This window comes from Pseudorasbora parva, chromosome 23 (genome assembly GCF_024679245.1).
Source record: "Pseudorasbora parva isolate DD20220531a chromosome 23, ASM2467924v1, whole genome shotgun sequence".
In the NCBI taxonomy this organism is placed as follows: domain Eukaryota; kingdom Metazoa; phylum Chordata; class Actinopteri; order Cypriniformes; family Gobionidae; genus Pseudorasbora; species Pseudorasbora parva.
Window position 1 is genome coordinate 35,812,207 of NC_090194.1, and position 20,202 is coordinate 35,832,408.

The 20,202-nt window shown below is 43.6% G+C and overlaps 1 protein-coding gene across 1 annotated transcript in view; it reads left to right on the forward strand.

Annotated features, from left to right (window-relative positions):
* The first annotated feature begins 5,070 nt into the window (after window positions 1-5,070).
* The window catches only part of zswim6 (zinc finger, SWIM-type containing 6), a 99,849-nt gene continuing 84,717 nt past the window's right edge, over window positions 5,071-20,202 (forward strand). The window contains exon 1 of the mRNA XM_067432567.1: window positions 5,071-5,546. Coding sequence (XP_067288668.1) covers window positions 5,120-5,546 — 427 coding nt within the window. The 5' untranslated portion in view covers window positions 5,071-5,119. The remainder of the gene's footprint in view (window positions 5,547-20,202) is intronic.

Below are 20,202 nucleotides of genomic sequence, written 5' to 3' on the forward strand. Positions count from 1 at the left end.
AGCCCCTGACCAGAGTCCAGTGACTGTCCAGTGATGCTCCAGCCCCTGACCAGAGTCCAGTGACGCTCCACCCCCTAACCAGAGTCCAGTGACTCTCCAGTGACCCTCCAGCCCCTGACCAGAGTCCAGTGACACTCCAGCCCCTGACCAGAGTCAAGTGACGCTCCAGCCCCTGACCAGAGTCCAGTGACTCTCCAGTGACGCTTCAGCCCCTGACCAGAGTCCAGTGACACTCCAGCCCCTGACCAGAGTCCAGTGACGCTCTAGCCCCTGACCAGAGTCCAGTGACGCTCCAGCCCCTGACCAGAGTCCAGTTACTCTCCAGTGACGCTCCAGCTCCTGACCAGAGTCCAGTGACGCTCCAGCCCCTGACCAGAGTCCAGTGACTCTCCAGTGACGCTCCAGCTCCTGATCAGAGTCCAGTGACGCTCTAGCCCCTGACCAGAGTCCAGTGACGCTCCAGCCCCTGACCAGGGTCCAGTAACTCTCCAGTGACGCTCCAGCTCCTGACCAGAGTCCAGTGACGCTCCAGCCCCTGACCAGAGTCCAGTGACTCTCCAGCTACTGACCAGAGTCCAGTGACACTCCAGCCCCTGACCAGAGTCCAGTGATGTTCCACCCCCTAACCAGAGTCCAGTGACTCTCCAGTGACCCTCCAGCCCCTGACCAGAGTCCAGTGACACTCCAGCCCCTGACCAGAGTCAAGTGACGCTCCAGCCCCTGACCAGAGTTCCAGCCCCTGACCAGAGTCCAGTGACTCTCCAGTGACGCTCTAGCCCCTGACCGGAGTCCAGTGACACTCCAGCCCCTGACCAGAGTCCAGTGACTCTCCAGTGACGCTCCAGCCCCTGACCAGAGTCCAGTGACTCTCCAGTGACGCTCCAGCCCCTGACCAGAGTCCAGTGACACTCCATCCCCTGACCAGAGTCAAGTGACGCTCCAGCCCCTGACCAGAGTCCAGTGACACTCCATCCCCTGACCAGAGTCAAGTGACGCTCCAGCCCCTGACCAGAGTCCAGTAACTCTCCAGGGACTCTCCAGCCCCTGACCAAAGTCCAGTGACACTCCAGCCCCTGACCAGAGTCAAGTGACGCTCCAGCCCCTGACCAGAGTCCAGTGACTCTCCAGTGACGCTCCAGCCCCTGACCAGAGTCCAGTGACTCTCCAGTGACACTCCAGCCCCTGACCAGAGTCCAGTGACACTCCAGCCCCTGACCAGAGACCAGTGACTCTCCAGTGACGCTCCAGCCCTTGACCAGAGTGCAGTGACTCTCCAGTGACGCTCCAGCCCCTGACCAGATTCCAATGACTTTCCAGTGACGCTCCAGCCCCTGACCAGAGTCCAGTGACGCTCCAGTGACGCTCCAGCCCCTAACCAGAGTCCAGTGACTCTCCAGTGACGCTCTAGCCCCTGACCAGAGTCCAGTGACGCTCCAGCCCCTGACCAAAGTCCAGTGACACTCCAGCCCCTGACCAGAGTCCAGTGACGCTCCAGTGACGCTCCAGCCCCTGACCAGAGTCCAGTGACGCTCCAGTGACACTCCAGCCCCTGACCAGAGTCCAGTGACACTCCAGTGACACTCCAGCCCCTGACCAGAGTGCAGTGACTCTCCAGTGACGCTCCAGCCCCTGACCAGAGTCCAGTGACACTCCAGCCCCTGACCAGAGTCCAGTGACGCTCCAGTGACACTCCAGCCCCTGACCAGAGTCCAGTGACGCTCCAGCCCCCGACCAGAGTCCAGTGACTCTCCAGTGACGCTCCAGCCCCTGACCAGAGTCCAGTGACTCTCCAGCCCCTGACCAGAGTCCAGTGACTCTCCAGTGACGCTCCAGCCCCTAACCAGAGTCCAGTGATTCTCCAGTGACGCTCCAGCCCCTGACCAGAGTCCAGGGACGCTCCAGTGACGCTCCAGCCCCTGACCAGAGTCCAGTAACACTCCAGCCCCTGACCAGAGTCCAGTGACTCTCCAGTGACGCTCCAGCCCCTGACCAGAGTCCAGTGATTCTCCAGTGACGCTTCAGCCCCTGACCAGAGTCCAGTGATGCTCCAGCCCCTGACCAGAGTCACTGGACTCTGGTCAGGGGCTGGAGCATCACTGGAGAGTCACTGGACTCTGGTCAGGGGGTGAAGTGTCACTGGATTCTGGTCAGGGGCGGGAGTGTCACTGGAGCGTCACTGGATTCTGGTCAGGGGCTGGAGCGTCACTGGAGAGTCACTGGACTCTGGTCAGGGGGTGAAGTGTCACTGGACTCTGGTCAGAGGCTGGAGCGTCACTGGAGAGTAACTGGACTCTGGTCAGGGGCTGGAGCATCATTGGACTCTGGTCAGAGGCTGGAGCGTCACTGGAGAGTAACTGGACTCTGATCAGGGGCTGGAGCGTCACTGGAGAGTCACTGGACTCTGGTCAGGGGCTGGAGCGTCACTGGAGAGTAACTGGACTCTGGTCAGGGGCTGGAGCGTCACTGGACTCTGATCAGGGGCTGGAGCGTCACTGAAGAGTCACTGGACTCTGGTCAGGGGCTGGAACATCACTGGACTCTGGTCAGGGGCTGGAAAGGCACTGGAGAGTCACTGGACTCTGGTCAGGGGCTGGAACGTCACTGGACTCTGGTCAGGGGCTGGAGCGTCACAGGCACGGTGGCCATCTTGGCTGAAGTCTCTGGAGTGATGAGACAAGACTCTGGAGTGGAGGTCTTGTTTCTGAAAGTAAGGTCCATAGAGGGATTGGATGCAGGCTTGGGGTTTGCTGGAGTGCCCAAATGATTTTTGTATGGGACTGGATGACAACTGGGATTGACTTCAATTCCTCAACAATGAAATCAGAACCATTCAGCCAGAGGACATCAATAATATATTCAACCAAAGAAGAGGTGCTTTTATCAAGAGAAAGAAACTGATATAGTTCATCCATTTCAGTATAAAACTGAACCTCATGCTTTCATCAAAAACACAGTCTACTAAACGCTACAGCTCCCGTATGCCACGCTGCGTTTGTCCATTAAAAAATCTGAAATGACAGATGAAGGAAGCTCAAATTGTGCGGACGCTAATCTGAAATGCATTGCATTGATCGGCTGGAGATTACAACATCCCGCCAATGAGTTGCAATTAGTTACATCACATTTCTCAATCAATTAAACTTACCCTGAGGCCACACTTTTTAATATCGCCGGTGAGACTCTTGCATGAAATTAAATTAGTGCTCTCTCTCGTTAGGTGGTAAGATCTCCTTTTGTAGTTTTATCACAGACACCTGCTGTGGTCTTCAGATCTGTCACTTGATCAGATTCAGTACAAGGAATCACCTGGAATAAAAATGAAAAAGACTTTACCCCTCACGGACTGGAGTTAATGTGAATGTGCTGCCACTGAGTTAAAACAGGCCAAATATGCAATACATGCATGATACTCACAAAAAGCAACTCCTAAAATGTCACATAAAGTTTGCATGGATTTACCTTTAGGATGTGTGGATGATAATTCTCTGAGCATATGTTTGATCCATTTAAATTGTGAGCAAACCTTTTCCCTTTACACTGCACATTTAAGATTAATAGATCTCATTTGTCTAGCTGTTTAGCATTTAACAAAGCAGCACAACATTTGAACAAGGGAAGAAATATTTATAAAAGCGATGACGAGCAATTCCGCTTATTTTCTTTTCAACACAATACAAAGGTCATTACATTTGGGATCATTGTTTAGAATAAAACTCTATGAATGTCCAAAGTTTTGAGGAACATCAAGTAATTATAGTTTGTGATTTACCAGCCCATATTCCGTGCTGGTGTGCAGACGTTTTGAGGGAAATATTTAATTTTTTAAAGGCTGAAACAAAACCAAATATGTTTTCTTAAAAATGATCTTACCAATATCAGGTGTAGCCTACGTTTTGCTCAAAGGTAGCTAATATTTGACATTTTGGAAACACGTATAAATAGGTCTGCATACAGGAAAATATGTAACTTCAAGTTTATTTTAAGTATATTTAAGTAAAGTTATATAAGTATATTTTTTAAGTAAATGTTATGTAATGATCAATTTTATGTAATAATATCAATGTATTAGTAGTGTACTATTTCAATACGACTTGGTACTAAATTGGTACACTTTTTAGTGTATAAAATAGTGCTGTCAAATCAAAAAGTTTGTTTACATAATACAGTAGTTGTGTATACTGTGTATTACGTATATATATATATATATATATATATATATATATATATATATATATATATATATATATATATATATATATATGTATGTATGTATGTATGTATGTATGTATGTATGTATGTATATATATATATGTATATATATATATATATATATATATATATATATATATATATATATATATATATATATATATATATATATATATATATATATATATATATATGTGTATATATATATATATATATATATATATATATATATATATATATATATATATATATATATATATATGCAATCATTCATGTATATATTTAAGAAATGTATTTAATAGGCTACTCAAGCAAAAGAGTTATATCACAAGATCGAGTTATAGGCCTGCATGTATAACTATATTATGTCAGTATAAGTCAAGTATACTTAAATGCAATTTTAAGTACATTTCTGAGAAGTATATATATATATATATATATATATATATATATATATATATATATATTAGTTTAAAAGAAGTATAGCCTACTATATTGCACACTTGAATAGGTTCGAGACACCACCCATCCCTTATCCTTATTTATTAGGCCTATGAATTTCCCATAATCCCTAATATTTCTATATTTCCTTCATTAGTTTGTGGACAGCGACAAATCCATGAGCTATTCCAACCTCTCGTGCCTCTTCCTGTTGTGAACTTATGACACTCATTATGACTCCGGCAAGAGCCCCGCCTCCCATTCCTTTTTTAGCACGGCTGCAGACGCACAGGCCCCGCCCCTTTCGTATTTTGTCTACACAAAGGCTCCGAAGCCCCGCCCTTTTGACCAAATAAGTCCGGGCTGTCCTTACACGGCGAACAATCGATGCGCGTCGCAACCTTTTCCTCTCCTTATCCCGTTTATATAGTACGGCGACTTCCGCCCTTGCCGTTAAAGCAGTGCGATCATGGCGGAGCGCGTTCAGCAGCCCCCAGCTAAACGGCTCTGCTGCCGACCCGGGTATAGTACGACATGTAGACAGGGGCAGCGAGCCGGTGGAACAGTATGCGGCGGTTCGGGTTCTGGGCAAGGGGGATCCAGCAAAACCCAGAACCCAGAATCGCTTTTGGACATTGCAGCGCGGAAAGTAGCGGAGAAGTGGCCGTTCCAACGGGTGGAGGAGCGTTTCGAGCGCATCCCGGAGCCCGTACAGCGGCGGATCGTGTACTGGTCTTTCCCGAGGAGCGAACGGGAGATCTGCATGTATTCCTCGTTCAACACGGGCGGAGAGGAGAGCGCGTCCAGCGGGGAGAGCGTAGACGAGACGCGGTTACCGTTCCGACGCGGCATCGCATTGCTGGAGAGCGGCTGTGTGGACAACGTATTGCAAGTCGGTGAGTGTGGTGGATGTAAACCCGCGGCTTGGAAAACATTTAAATGCGTTTATCCCAGTCACCATCATCATCACCCAGAAACACAGTCGACAGAAAACGTCGTTTAAAAAGAGGAACACGAGTCGAATGAAAGGGACTATTGAATTTACACCGAACAAAGGGAGGAATACAACGGGTTTTAAATCTCCCGACAGGGTGCCGGGATGTGGTTTCGTTTCGCACTTTTGATAGCGAGTGTTCCATTTCGAACGTTCTAGGAAACGTTCTGGATACATTGTAGCGCTTTTGTATCCGCGCGAGATAAACAGCGCGGAAGTGGAGCTCGATGTCGCTCGGTTCATTCAGCGTTAAAAACACATTTTCTTGGCTTTTTTCGTTATTCTGTCGCCTTTGTGTTGCGTTGTGCTTCAACTTTAATCGGCGTAGTCGCATTTTAATCGTGTATTTGCACGTATTGCGGTTGAAATGTCAAATCTTGCGAAGCTTGTCTGGTCTGTTTATTTATCTGAAGTGAAAGCGTGAGGGGAGGGAGGGAGGTGGGGGTGGAATTATTGGCGTAGTAAGTCGACCAACTGCTGGATGTAGAGCTGTCATGTCAACTAAAACAGCGAAATATTCCTATTGCAAAGAATAATCAGCCTCTGTTTTACTTGGTTTTGTATTTGAGCGGGTGCGCATATCAAATAGCCGTCAGGCATCCCTATTGAAATTGGCACTTTGTTCCCATTTTCATGTTCGCTTGTGTCTTTTCAGCTTTCTGTCACCCTCCAAAAGGAAGGCGAAACAAAAGCGGCTTTTTATTTTCTTTCACTGCTTGTTAAATGGAAAAGATTTGGGAAAGGGGTGGGAGGAATGGCGATTTAAAGACGCAGTGCCTATTTTTTTTTTTTAAATGGCCCCTAATATTATGCGTTCCAGCTGACCTGTGTGACGTCAGAGTAGTTGCTATATGTAATGCTTCACCTGTTTTGTCGTATCACAACTTCATCCACCTTTTGTTTTTAAAGTCCGTGCAATTAGCCGTGGCTCTCCGCCCTTTGGACACAATTCAAGATTTTAATCACATTAGTGCCTTTGCTTAATTTGAATTGTAATGCAATCAGCGGACGTAATTTTCTGCATGACCATTCCCCCTCCTCCACGTCCGTATACTGCTGGAGGAGAGCTGCCTCAGCTGGGCTTTATGCCCTCACCCTTCAGCCAAAATGGGAATGCACACACAAGCCCGTGTGTCTTCCCTGCCCGGAGCCTCTTAAAAAACGGACTGGCTGTCTCGGAAGATCAAGGGCTCTTGCCCTTTTTCCAACAGGCTACGTGGAGCTCTCTGCTTTTGATTCAGAGAGCTTTTTCCCCTTTGTGTGCGCCTCATTCCGAGCTCCGGCGATGGGAAATGACAAGCCTGCGCACACGGGGAGGGTTTCTTGGCTGATTGCATCCCAGTATGGAATGCTCTGCAAAAATAAAGCCAAGCAGCGATAAATAAAAGATGCAATCTTGCGACGCGGGCAGGGCCGGGAGGGGGGGTTGCTTTCAGCAGACCCGGATTAGCCCCGATAGGTAGGGCTCACCGTGACGAACGAGCCGAGGCCGAATTCAGGACAGGAATTTGTTTTCCTTTCTGTCATATGCAGGGGGTGGGATGCAATAAAGCGATGTATTTCTCATAAATATGGCCGTGCGTTCCCCTGTTGGCTGTTAGCCACGGTGCTATATATTTACATACCTCTTCTTTTTTGTGTGTGTGCATGTCGGGATGTGTAGATGTTGCACTGATCTTGTGGGAAAAGTGTGTGTGTTTTCATCAACAGTTGATGAAGGCACACTGCGGGACTATTGCTCGCTCCTCGAAACGGATTGCTGTGGAAACCAGCATGGCATTATAGCACTGGGAACAAGGGTTGCAAACCTATTTGCGTTCATGTGGCTTGCGTCCTCCTCGTATCGATCACACCGAGCCTGAAAGGTCACCAGGTTCAAGTTCAGCCCCCCCTTCCTTCCAGCCGTGTGTTATTTTCCATCTGTCACGACTTTATTAGGCTGCCGATCGCTTGTTTAATGCTGATCCTATTAGGTGCCTTTTGCTTGCGATATGTTTGCCAATATGCTCAGCTGTTAAAGATCAATCAGCATTAACAGCAGATATACGGAGGATTGTGTGATGCATGAATGTTTGATGTGTAATAAAGTAACAGAGGCGGCTGCAAAGATCAGAGGTCAACTCTGTATGTGTCACTGCTTTCAGTTGCTGTCAGTTAAATCTCAAAGCGACTGAGTGATGTAATTTTTCCATTATTATAGTTTGAGTCAGGACACTTTGTGGCTTGTTCTCGGAAATACTCAAGGTTTTTGAAATTCTAGCATTGTAGATGTTAATGGCAGAACCATATGCGAGTCCCGGAGGTGTATTGATCAGATGAAGAAGACGGTGTCATGGCGGCGTAATGATATAACGGGACAGAATAAACTGATTTGTTTATTGATCTTGCATCAGAGGAGACGGAGATTTCCATCAGCCTTATTAACCCAGAAAGGGTGTGTGTGTGTGTGTGTTTGTGAGAGAGAAAAAGAATAAAAAATGCACATGCTCTAATGTGTGTTCCAGCTCACTGAGCCAGTGGAAAGAAAAGCCGTATGCCTGCGTTAACATTTCTGTCATTCATACACAGAAGTGCAAAATTTAAGATGTACAACTTAAATCTTGCATGAGGCTGTTGCTTTTGGGGCCGTCAGCAGCGTCATGTGGAAGAGAGCGTAACAGAGCGTCTCCGTCTGTAGATTTGAGGTCAGTGTGTCTCTGTGATTGCATTATGATGCTTCATAAGACACGTGACATGCAATCACACTGTCAGAAAAAAAGGTACATTTCTGTCACTGGGGCGGTACCCTAAGGTACTAATACGCACTCCTAAAGTTCTGATATGTACCTTTAAGGTACTATTATGTACCATTTAGGGGTTAGTAAGGTACAAAGATGTACCTTTTCACTTTTGTACCTTAGGGTACCGCCCCAGTGACAGCACTGTACCTTTTTTCTGAGAGTGCATCTGAGATGTTTAGAAGGAAGAGTTTGCCCCTTTGTTTTTCCCACTTTGCTCCTAAAATAAATGATTGAATGCTGAATATCTAAATGAATGTATTAAGCATGCTTTCCTGCATGTGTGCACCATTTTAAAATGCATTGACTACTGTGTCCCACAATGCAATATGGTTGACTTGATGCACACATTTATTTGAGACTTCCACATGTGAAGTCCCTTTTTACTAAAAATTTGATTTAAATAAGTTAATTTCTAAGACACATTTGAAAGCTCAAGATACAAATACTTGAGTTTTTATGTAATGCAAGCATTTATTTTGAAAAGTTTATTATTTTTAATGTTTCATTAAATCAGATCATATGGACTGAGGCTTTCCTGAGCAGCTTTGAGCAGTCAGATTGACAGTAAGCCTACAGATTTGCACCATGTATTGAAAGTTCGCGCTCCACCCACAATGCTCTTTGATGTAGCTTGTGGTGGAGGGCGTAAGCTGTGCTCTCTGCTGCAGGGTCTGCTGTATAGTTTTCTTCACACGTCTACAAGAGCTTGATTACTAGCATTATCAGTCACGTAAAAGCCCAGCGATTCATTCTCATGGAATTCGGTCCGTTCCAGAGATTTGGAGAGCTACGTTGTGAAATATCACATCATAACGAACTGCGTTTTGACTTCATCGTGAAGTTTAGCCTGAACGTTACATTCCAAACCACTGCTGTGCCCTAAAGCGCTCCGTTTCAGGAAAGGGAAAACTAGATGGCTCCTTTCAACTCCAATGTTTACATGCATGACAGGACGATTCTTTGTGTTCGTCAATGCCAAGATGGAGGATTGTGGTATTGAACACGCTTCTGTGCTCATCCGTTCAGAGGTTGTAATCGTAATGAGCGTTTAAGTGATGTTGGTCAGAATAAAGTGGACTCGCTGGGCATCTTCACATTTCTTTGTGTCTTTTTCACTCCCCAATGCAGATAAGAAGCTTTTATAGTACACAAAAAGATGCATTAGGTACAGTATGTAATCGATGCCTCATGTTTTAATGTCTTTATGCTTCAGCAGAGAATGATGGGAAATATTGTTTTGCCTTAAAAACCAGGCTAAATTAGTAGGGATGCATCCAGTATCGGCTGATATATGTTCATTTTTAATGTTATCGCCCCAAGAAAATGTACTATAGAAACTATATAAAACATAAACTATAGTGAGAATGTCATAATTGTGTGTTTGGGACATGGCTTTAATGAAGAAACTTGTTTTTGAAATCAGGCTTTCAAAAATTATATTAACAATTATCGGCATTATTGGTGTTGGCAAACATTTTTATTAGTCATATTTTCTGGCAAACTCGTAAAAAAGTTGAAATTCATGATGGAATTAAGAACTTGTCACTATATATGAATCAGAAATGTTTTATGAATTTGCAGTGGTTTGTTTTTGTAATAGCTGTCAAAATACCTTAAATGCTAAAAATAGTTTTCTTTTTGCTTTGTTAGGTGAATTCAGAGTATTAAATTGCAGATAAACATTCTATATTGATGCAGATTATTAATATAAGTAGATTTAACTATTTCTTGAACTTTGGTGACACTTATTATATTGCTTTTATCACCTTTTATAGAAGAAATTGTGGATACGCCGATACTGATAATTCTTAATATCTGAAGTCTGATAACCGATATATATTAGCCAATAAATCTAAATCCAATTTTTATACAAAAACAAAAGTCTCAGTATTTAAAGCCATGTCCCAAACACTAGAAGTCCACTACCTACTTAATGCAGTACATGCAGGATTTATTTTACACTAGTAAAGAAGGCCGTGGTTAACTCGTATCTCAAACTCCTTCATGAGATAAATGAAGTGCATACAGTAAGCAGTCGGCAGTCATTTTCTGTAGCGTTTGACCTTTTTCTGGAGGATCGTAGTGTTTCTCGGTATGGCAAATATCAGTGCGCACTTGAATCTGAGAGTCAAGTATCTGGAGAGGATCAAGGAGTTCGACTTCCTCTCGACAGATCAGGGCACAACGACAGGCTGCCCTTATATCATTATTGTTTCTCCCTGTGTTATTTCCAGGCCTAAAGTAAGACGTTACCCAGTAGCCACTTGTGTGTGCATTTCAGATTCAGTCCGTGATTGACTGGAATGTGCTCCGCTTCCCAACATCTACATACTTGAGCAGCATCCAGTGCCCTGGAAGGGTGGAGTTTGGTCACAAGGCCCTGGGCCCTCTCTAAATGAATAACACCACTATCTTAGATCACGGTCGCAAACATGCTCCAAACAGTTTGGCAGAAAAAAAAATTTGCATTGCAACTTTTGATTGCAAACCTTTGCATTTTTTGTTGTGCTCTGTTTTTATTGGAACGTCCAGCGTCTCAGTCACGGTGTAGACTTTAGCATGCATGCATCCTTTACATACGTTGCTTTATTCCCTTGCATACGGTCAAGCCGTCGTCTTTGTTCTTCAGTTTAAGATCCATATGCGGCCCATCTGTGCATATGGTATTGTCATATTAAGTTTGACTGTCCATTTATTTTGTATTTTTGGATTGTGTTCAGAGGAGTACAGCCTGAATGAAGACACCTCGCCCTAATTCTCTCTTTCTCTCTCTCTCCCCATCATTGTTTCCCTTCATTGTCTGAATCAATACATTCGGCTAAAGATAATGGGTGATCATTCAAATGCATGGCAATAAACGAAGCGTTTTGTGTATTGAAAGTAGCCGTTGATGTGTTTTTCAGTGCATCCATTGGCTGTTTATCAGCATTAAATTTAAATGCAAATGGAATTCAATGTTGTTGTTACAGAATCAATTTTAACTCTGGTGGCGGTGATTGTCGAGTTAGTATCGAGCTGAAGAAGAGAGTTCAAGCACACAAACCGAAGGCCGGGTCAGTGATTTCAAAAGGTTATTCTTTAGTTTTCTTTGAGATAGGGGTTGCACGAATACTTATCAAAACAACACTCGAGTACTTATGGTATGTTACCATTTTAAAAAAGACAGATTTGTCCCAACAAGTGTCTATTGACTACGCAATGTTACATCACATTAAAATAACAGGTTTGATTCTGTATTTAACACTAACACTGGAACCTTAAAGGGTTAATTCACCCAAAAATGAAATTAACTCCTCCCCCTAATGTCGTTCCACACCCGTAAGACCTCCGTTCATCTTCACACACAGTTTAAGATATTTTATATTTAGTCCGAGAGCGTATGCAAGTGTATGCACACTATACTGTCCATGTCCAGAAAGGGAATAAAAACATCATCACAGTAGTCCATATGAGACATCAGTGGGTTAATTAGAGTCTCTTGAAGCATCCAAAATACATTTGGGTCCAAAAATAACAAAAACTACGACTTTATTCAGCATTGTCTTCTCTTCCGCGTTTGTGTTCAATCCTCAAATAAAGATTCAAATGGTTGTGATTCATGATTCGGATTGTGTGTCAAACTACTGAAATCACGTGACACTGGCGATCCGAATCGATTGATTCATTGATTCATGGCCCTTTGAATCTTTTTTTGAGGAACACAGAAGAGAAGACAATGCTGAATAAAGTCGTAGTTTTTGTTATTTTTGGACCCAAATGTATTTTGGATGCTTCAAGAGACTCTTATTAACCCACTGATGTCTCATATGGACTACTGTGATGATGTTTTTATTCCCTTTCTGGACATGGACAGTATAGTGTGCATACACAATATAAAATATCTTAAACTGTGTGTGAAGATGAACGGAGGTCTTACGGGTGTGGAACGACATTAGGGTGAGGAGTTAATTACATTAATTTCATTTTTGGGGGAACTAACCCTTTAACATCCACTTATTTTGAATAGGTACTTACTTTATGTTCTGCATAGTATCAATGATCTGGGCGAATTACATTCACAGTGTTGTCATTGTCATGTGACCTACCAGCGTGAGTTGTGTTGCTTCACTCATTCCCAAACCTTCCTCTCCTGTGGCTTCATGGGATAGTGTATAAATATGCATTACGCAACGATAAACATTCCTGATAGTCTATGCTACAGTCACATGACATCACGTTGTGTTACTGCTTACAAGTGACATCCGGTTCTCTTCTTTTAAAGTATTATTTTGCATTTTACATTAGGTTTGCATACATATGCCTTTTTGCATACAAATTAATTGTTGTTTATTATTGAAATAAATTATTTAACTGTGACTGAGGCTACTTTGTTAATTCGTCACATGGAAAATGGAAGGCCAAGGCGAGTGCATTGCATTGTGGGATATAGTGTACTCTGCATGCTATGTCATGTCAAAAAAAAATAGTAGATAATAATACTAATTTTAATAGTAGTACGCTACATGTCAAAGTGTTTCAATAATTAGACTTTTTAAATGTTTTAAAGGCACTTATGTTCATATTTTGGTGGAAACCATGATACTTTTTTTGGGGGGGGGGGGTCTTTAATAAATAATGTTTTTTTGTAACAAATGTTTTTACTGTAACTTTTGATAAAATTAAATGCATGCTTGATGATTAAAAGTATTAATTTCTTTCTTTAAATTTTTTTTTTTTTTTGAATGGAAGTGTCATGGTTCCCACAAATGTTTCTTGAGCAGCAAATCCTCATATTAAAATGATTTCTGAAGGATCATGTGACACTGAAGAGGAGTAATGATACTGAAAATTCAGCTTTGATGACAGGATATAAATTACATATTAAATATATATATTCACACAGAAAACAGCTAATTCAAATTTGCTAAATGCTATTTTTGATCACATAAATGCATCCTTTGCATTCTGTAGTCTTTTGACCACTATAGTAGTATGCTATTCTGAACACGGCACACTTCCCCTTTAAGAGATTGTCTGTACTAACCTTCAACATGCACTTGGGCAAGGAGCATGGGAAGTCTAAATATTATTAGCTCATTCTCTGGTTTGTTTCACAGGGAGGCGTTTGATGGAGGAGCGAGCGTCTTTAATTGCTTTTAGGGCCGCAGCTGTATGGGTTTTTTTGTTAGTTAATATTTAGTTAATCTCTAGACTCCAGACCTGCGGGAGAGTTTTCCAGCACCTCTTCATCCATCTTGCGCTGATCTGTATTCCTCCAGCACCATTAACCTTCACCGAGGGTGAGGAAGAGGGGGGTGAGGAGTGGAGTTTGTGGGGGCAGGGATACCGAGGACTCTCTCTGCTCTGTTTGTTTTCCATTACACGGCTTCACGCCCGCCCCGTCCGTTCTCCTGGCCTGTGTTTGTGGGCAGACATCAGGGCTCACCGCAGGTCCATACGGCACCGGGCCCGATAAAAAGGCTCAGTATTCCCGCGCTCGCGGCATTGGACCCGAACGCAGGGAATTACCTTGAAAGCCAGATTGCCTGTCCTGTCCCTAATCCAGGCTACAGCGAGACCCTGGCAGCGGGTCTGGATTTGGACGGATACCCCGAAGCGTGCTGACGCACAAACCGGGCGAGTCTCGCAGGGGGACCGTCCTTAAACGCAACTCAACCTCTTGCGCTCCATATGTTGAAGGACAGCGAGTGCGTTATTTGTCCCGAAGCCTCCGTGCTCCGCGAGTCCCTCTTTTTCGAAGACCCGATCGGTCTTCATTATCTAGGCCGCAGCTGAGACCTGGAAACGGCGTGGTGATGAATGAGACCTTTAAGCTCACATTAATAGCTAACTATTGCTCATAAGGAGCTTTAGATTGGCGCTCGCTGCTTGATTGGTGCGCCGCTCTCCGCTAATGTCTTTGTGTGTCTTTTGAAGGGGACGGAGAGGCTCGGTGAAAGCGCATCGAGTGCTTTGGTGTGCTAAAGCAACCATTTTATGTTTTTTTGGGTTGCTCAATAGATGTTTGGAGGCCTCTGTGTGAAGTGCTGCAGGCTTTGACATGTAAAGTTCATTGAGTGATGTAAAGACATTGAAAATATAGACCCTAAAACCCATTATGTAAACCAGGGCCTCGGGCCATCTCCAAACTTTCTGTCCTGCAGAGTTTCGCTTCATCTCCAATCAAACAAACCTGAACCAGCTCACCGGTGTCTAACCAGGGCCTTGTAAAACACTGATTAGCGTGTTTGTGTTTGCTTATTTGGGGTTGGACCTAAACTCTGCAGGACAGCGGCCCTCCAGGACCGAGTTTGGAGACCCCTGATGTAAACGGTATTTCACCCCAAAAATGTTTTGTCATTTACTCCTCATCCAAGCTCCAAAAACAAAACAGTAAACTCACATATATTGCCGTTTGAAGGGTTCCTCCAAGTTTAGCTTAGAGTTGCTGTCATGTTGTGAAGGGGCAAGTTGTAATATTACACTTATGTCATGTATATAATAACTGATTAATCACATATGCATAGCGGGTCAGTCCTTGTTATTGACTGTGATTGCCTTATTTGAAAAACTAGAGCTATTCTTTTATTTTTAATTTTTTTTAAACATGAGTATTTTGTTGTGTTATTTAGTTGCTGTCTGCTATTTATTTAAATTAAAATATTTGTTGACACAATTAGACTAGCTTTTAGGTGTTTTGATTCAGAGAGAGCCGTTGTCATGTGTAGATATGAAACCACTTCACAAACAAATATTTGTCTTTTCAAATGTTCATATTCTCACAGCAGAACTGGGATAAAAGTTTAAAGACATAAACAGTGATGTCTACGGTAGCGTCTAAATAGAGTAAATCACCTTTTGAAAGTGACTTGACGCTTCTAACAATAACATTACACCAGTAGGTGGCGACTGTTAATGTATTTGTAATTGAATAATTCACTCGAGATTTGTTCAAAACACTGATTCGTCCAGTAATGATGGAGTTTAGGAGTGAGTCAATTAATCATTCACTCTACTCGATTTTTTATAAATAAGTCCTTCAGATTAATTAAACATTTTAAATGAACTGCAGCAATAAACATTTTGTCCTCGTGTTATTTTATGTAGTTGTCTATTCAGAATAATGGGCGAATCATAATCTTTATTTGAAACCTAAAAATCGTGATTCTCAATATTGTGCTTTTTTGGAGTTTGACTACTTTTGTTGTGTGGAAAAAGCTGCAGTGATCTTAAGATAGATCTCATTGAGTGTTTCATGATGGAAAGAAATGAATATGATCACATGATGTCGATTTTTTTTTTTTGGTGAACGCTCCCTTTAAAGAGCCCAGCTGTGAGTGTGTAGAGGAGGAGCTGAATGCGGTACGTTTGATGACGAGGGGCTGTTATTTCCCTTTTCTCTTGTTTTTCTTCTCTTTGTCTAAGCGTGGTTAACCTGACCACGGAGCAGAGCTAGCAGCTGTGCTCCTGACGATCAGTTTCAAAAGCAAACCCGGGTCACCACTTATCCACCATTTCCTGCTGCAGCTCCCCCTTCTGGGACCCATGTGCTGGATAGACTTACACACACACACACACACACACACCCACACACCTCCTCCTTCCGTCTGCTCGCCGGCTTTAATGAGCTATGAAGAACAGGACGCTGAGAGTTTAACCTTCCCAGGGCCGGTCCCATTCAATCGGCCCGTCTTTAGGTAAACAAAACAAATGCAGGCTCCTTCAGGGGCCGCACATGCTCGCACAGGCCCCGTGTTGCTCAAACGCCTCGCCCAATCACGGTCTCACCCTTCAGCCGCCCCGGCGAGAAATGAGCGCCAGTGGGGGCAAGAACCAGAAGATCCTGAAGTCGAACAGGTGGAAGGCGATCATGAAACGCTCCACATCTAAAGCACGTTTATATTTTTGTGAATGATTCATCAGGTGTTTACAAAAATGTGTTGAAATCATTAATCGAACAGTTCTTTAGCGTTTCGGGCTCGGCGTCTCTCTTTAAGGCTGACGTGATGACGATTCCCTGTAGCAGAAGGTGCTGTTTTATTGTTTTCGTGTGTGTGTGTGTGTGTGTGTGTGTGTGTGTGGTGACATGTTTTCCCATCAGGTTTTGAAATGAGGCTGCCAGACGGGGGAAATGGAAACGCTGCGGCACTGCGGAGACTCGATTTGCTTTCCGAGCCAGAGTATGCAAACTATTGACAGGCCTTTATCATTTTTATTTACTAGAGCGCGGGAGGCAGGAGTGTGTGTCAATTCCCTGGCAGAGCCCAAAACCGATCGAGATTTATGGGTGCGTAAGCAAGACGAATGGAAGGGCTTGACTTCCTCCGCGGAGCGGCAGAATATGCCATAAATGACACATTTAGCACTGTGAGAATTGGGCGGCATCCATTAATTTAGCGTGGATATTGACAATGCCGTGAACACAGGTGGAAAGAGGCTAGTTGTGAGCTGTAATAATGATTGTAATTCCATCCGCAAGCCGTGCGAAAAAGCATAACGCTACAAAACGGAATTGGATTCAGAAATGGGGTGCAGCATGACAAATCATGTGTGTTAAACCAAAAGGGTTTGCAGTCTGTAAATTACACCCGGAGAAAGAAAACAAAGGGTGGGGAACGTTTGGAAATGCATTTATTTTTATGTCAGTCCACCAGCTTGTAATCTGACTTACTCCTACATGATGGAATTGTGCAAAATTGCTTGTAAAAGACACCATGATCCTTTGTTTAGTTTGCAGCCTCTTGCCTAACTAGAACGATTAGTCTTTGTGTTTGGGATGAAAGGTGAAGCCATCGGCGCATTAAGTTGACGTTAAGTGAATGAGTTGTTCCGAGTCGCGCCGTGAGATAAGCGAATAAGTCATTCTTTGTGTTTGACTCGGGTACAAGCCTGCTTTTGTGCCTCATAAGAGTTCATCGCTCCCCCATAAAACCAGCCAGTGAGTCAGTAACTGTTCAAACGTGGTTTGGAGTGGCTCATATCCTCTAAACGAGTTTTTCTGGATAAGGAAATAATTTAACACCAGGCCAGAGGTCTTTAAGAACTCCCCAGTAAGCATTTTTTTTTCTCGGAATCACAAGTAATATGTTTAACGTTAAGGAAAATCGGTCTGCGGTCGTGCGACAGGCGGCCACACTGGCATGGCGGCCTTCTGCTGTAAGTCTGCTGTGACTTTGACATGCTTTTAAAAAGTTCTTGAGCAGAACACAGCTGTGCCGAACCTGATTGTCCACACACACTCACACACTCTTGGCTGCCAGCAGGCGTGGGTGGCGTTTGCATTACTAAGGTTTTGGCATGTTTGTCTCTGACAAGGTTAAAGTTTTAAACGGGGATTGTCACATTGCCCTGCATCTGCGGAGAAGAAACGGCTGAAACGCTCAAGCACACACACACACACACACACACACACACACTTGCAGATTTGCTGCATACAGTTTTGAATAGCAAAAGCCCTTTATAAGTATTGGCTTTTTTGTGCTGCATTTTGATGTTCAAAAAACACATGATTTCCCTCATTCTCCATTGTTGCATCTCCTCTCTTCTCAGTCTGTCAGTAACGATCGGTTTAGTTCCTGTCTCTATGAAGCCACTCCTTCTGTGCTGCTGTGCTCTGATTGGTCAGCTAGAGCAGTGTGTTGTGATTGGTCAAGCTCTTCCAGCATCATGATCCAAAATGTCTGTTATCTTTGAGGCTAATTTATATTCTAGTGTACTCATAAATATCGGTTAAATGTCTATTATAACAGTTTTGGTCTTTGTGTTTCAGGAGAACTGACCAAAAGTATTGACAGCTCATTTTGGACTTATTTTTGTCCAATCCTCAAACTATCAATACATTGCAAAAAAATATATAATCCAAAAACCCTTAAAACAAGCTACATTTAATTGAAGTGTGTATTTTGTCTTATTGCACTGAAAGATGTTTTTTGTACATTAAAACAGGCAATTTATGAAAACAAGTCTTAAAATCTTATGCGGTGTTGCTTTTAATCAAATTTAAGGATTTTTTAAATTCTTATGCCCGGCGTAACTTTTTCCAAGTCAATTTTAGTTTTTTTTGTGGCTTTGGCTGGAAAAATAAGACAAACATGCTCAAATACAGACAATGTTTTACAGTTTAGCAAATCATGATTAATGTCTGATGTAAACTAACCAGCGATGAGCCCTTAGATTATGCAATTTCCTGTTTCAGTAGGAAATGCATCAACAAAAGGAAGATTAAAAGATGTTATGTGGTCTTTAATGTATTCTCTTGTTGAATATTTAATAGCAAACTGTACCAGGTGAAGGTATGTTCACATTAGCGACATTTCAGTGAAAATATGTGAGCAAAAAAACAGGTCAAATGCCAATAGTGTAGCAATGCGCCATTCACACAAAAGTCAAAGTAGGACAATGGTAAATGTGAAATGTAGCTGACTAACTCTGGCTATGATAGCATGATTTATCATTTTGGTTGTTTACCATTTACAACTTAACACAAAAAAACACACGTCTGGCGCGCTATCTTTCTGGGGACTCTCCATATACATAATGGTTTTTATAGTGTACAAACTGTTTAATCTGTATGTTCCCTTACACTAACCCTACCCATCACACAAAATTTTCAGCATTTTTACATTTTCAAAAGAACTCCTTCTGTATGATTTATTAGCTTTTGTACCCAGGGGACCTCAATTTAGGTCCCCTCAGTGACACGAGTCTCCATGAGTCTGTGTGCATTCAGGTTGAAGTCCCCACCAGGATAGAAAAACATGCTTCTGATTTTATTACGGTCTTAATACTTATCACTGATATTTATATAATTTTTTTTATGAAAATAAAATTTTGCATTACGGAACATTTTTTTGGTATATGAATTCAGTTATAGTACTTTGAAAGAAAATCAATATCGGTACACCTACACATTTTTTTTCAATTGCAATCGGTGCATCTCTAGTACGCAGCGCACTGTTCCTATTGAAATGCGTTTGTCTTCAGTAGCGAAGGCAGAATGCGTTTGTCTTCAGTAGGTATAGAGAGAGAATGTAAACGGGCCGCGGACTGAACCCTGAGGGATCTCCCCGGGCTTCATCTGCCTCTGCGGCGTGCTCTGAAAATAATGGATCTGTTTGTGTTGTGCTCAGAATGACACATCGAACCCAATCGGCAAGGCACTTGCACTAAAACACAGTTTCTTCTAATGCACCTGTGTGTTTATCTGCATATTAGCAATACTGATACGGCCTGGGCGCAGCGCGTCTTTGTTTGCTGACGGTTTGTGCGCCGTCCTTCTGGGAAGTGGCCACATGTGCCTCCAGCACTGATCACACACTGGGAATTAGATCTGACACGCACATGGCTGGTTCTCTCTCTCTCTCGCTCTCTCTCTCGCTCTCTCTCTCTCTCGCTCTCTCTCTCTTTCAATCCGGGGGAGGAGGAGGTGAGGAGGGGCGGAGCTTGGCAGCAGAATTCCTCCTTTGTGCTGCAGTTGTAGGCTCGGCTTTGTCTCGAGTTTCATGTCGGTTGACGTCGCAGACCGAGGACATGTGTGCTCGTTAGCTTTTAAAAATGAGCTAAAATGAGCAGTGCCGGAGCCTGGCAGCCCTCGCCGTGCCACAATACCCATCTCCAGCGGGCACAATAAGGGCTTGGCGTGACAGCCTGTCGCCATGCCACTCTTCCCAATGGCTCCAGCTGCACGTTGGTCCCATTCCCGCTATGTGAGAGGGCTTTTCCAGATGGAACGAGTCCACCTTCCAGTTTCCCCTCAGACAGGAATGCACCATCTCCCCACTCGAGCCAGGATCCGAGCTC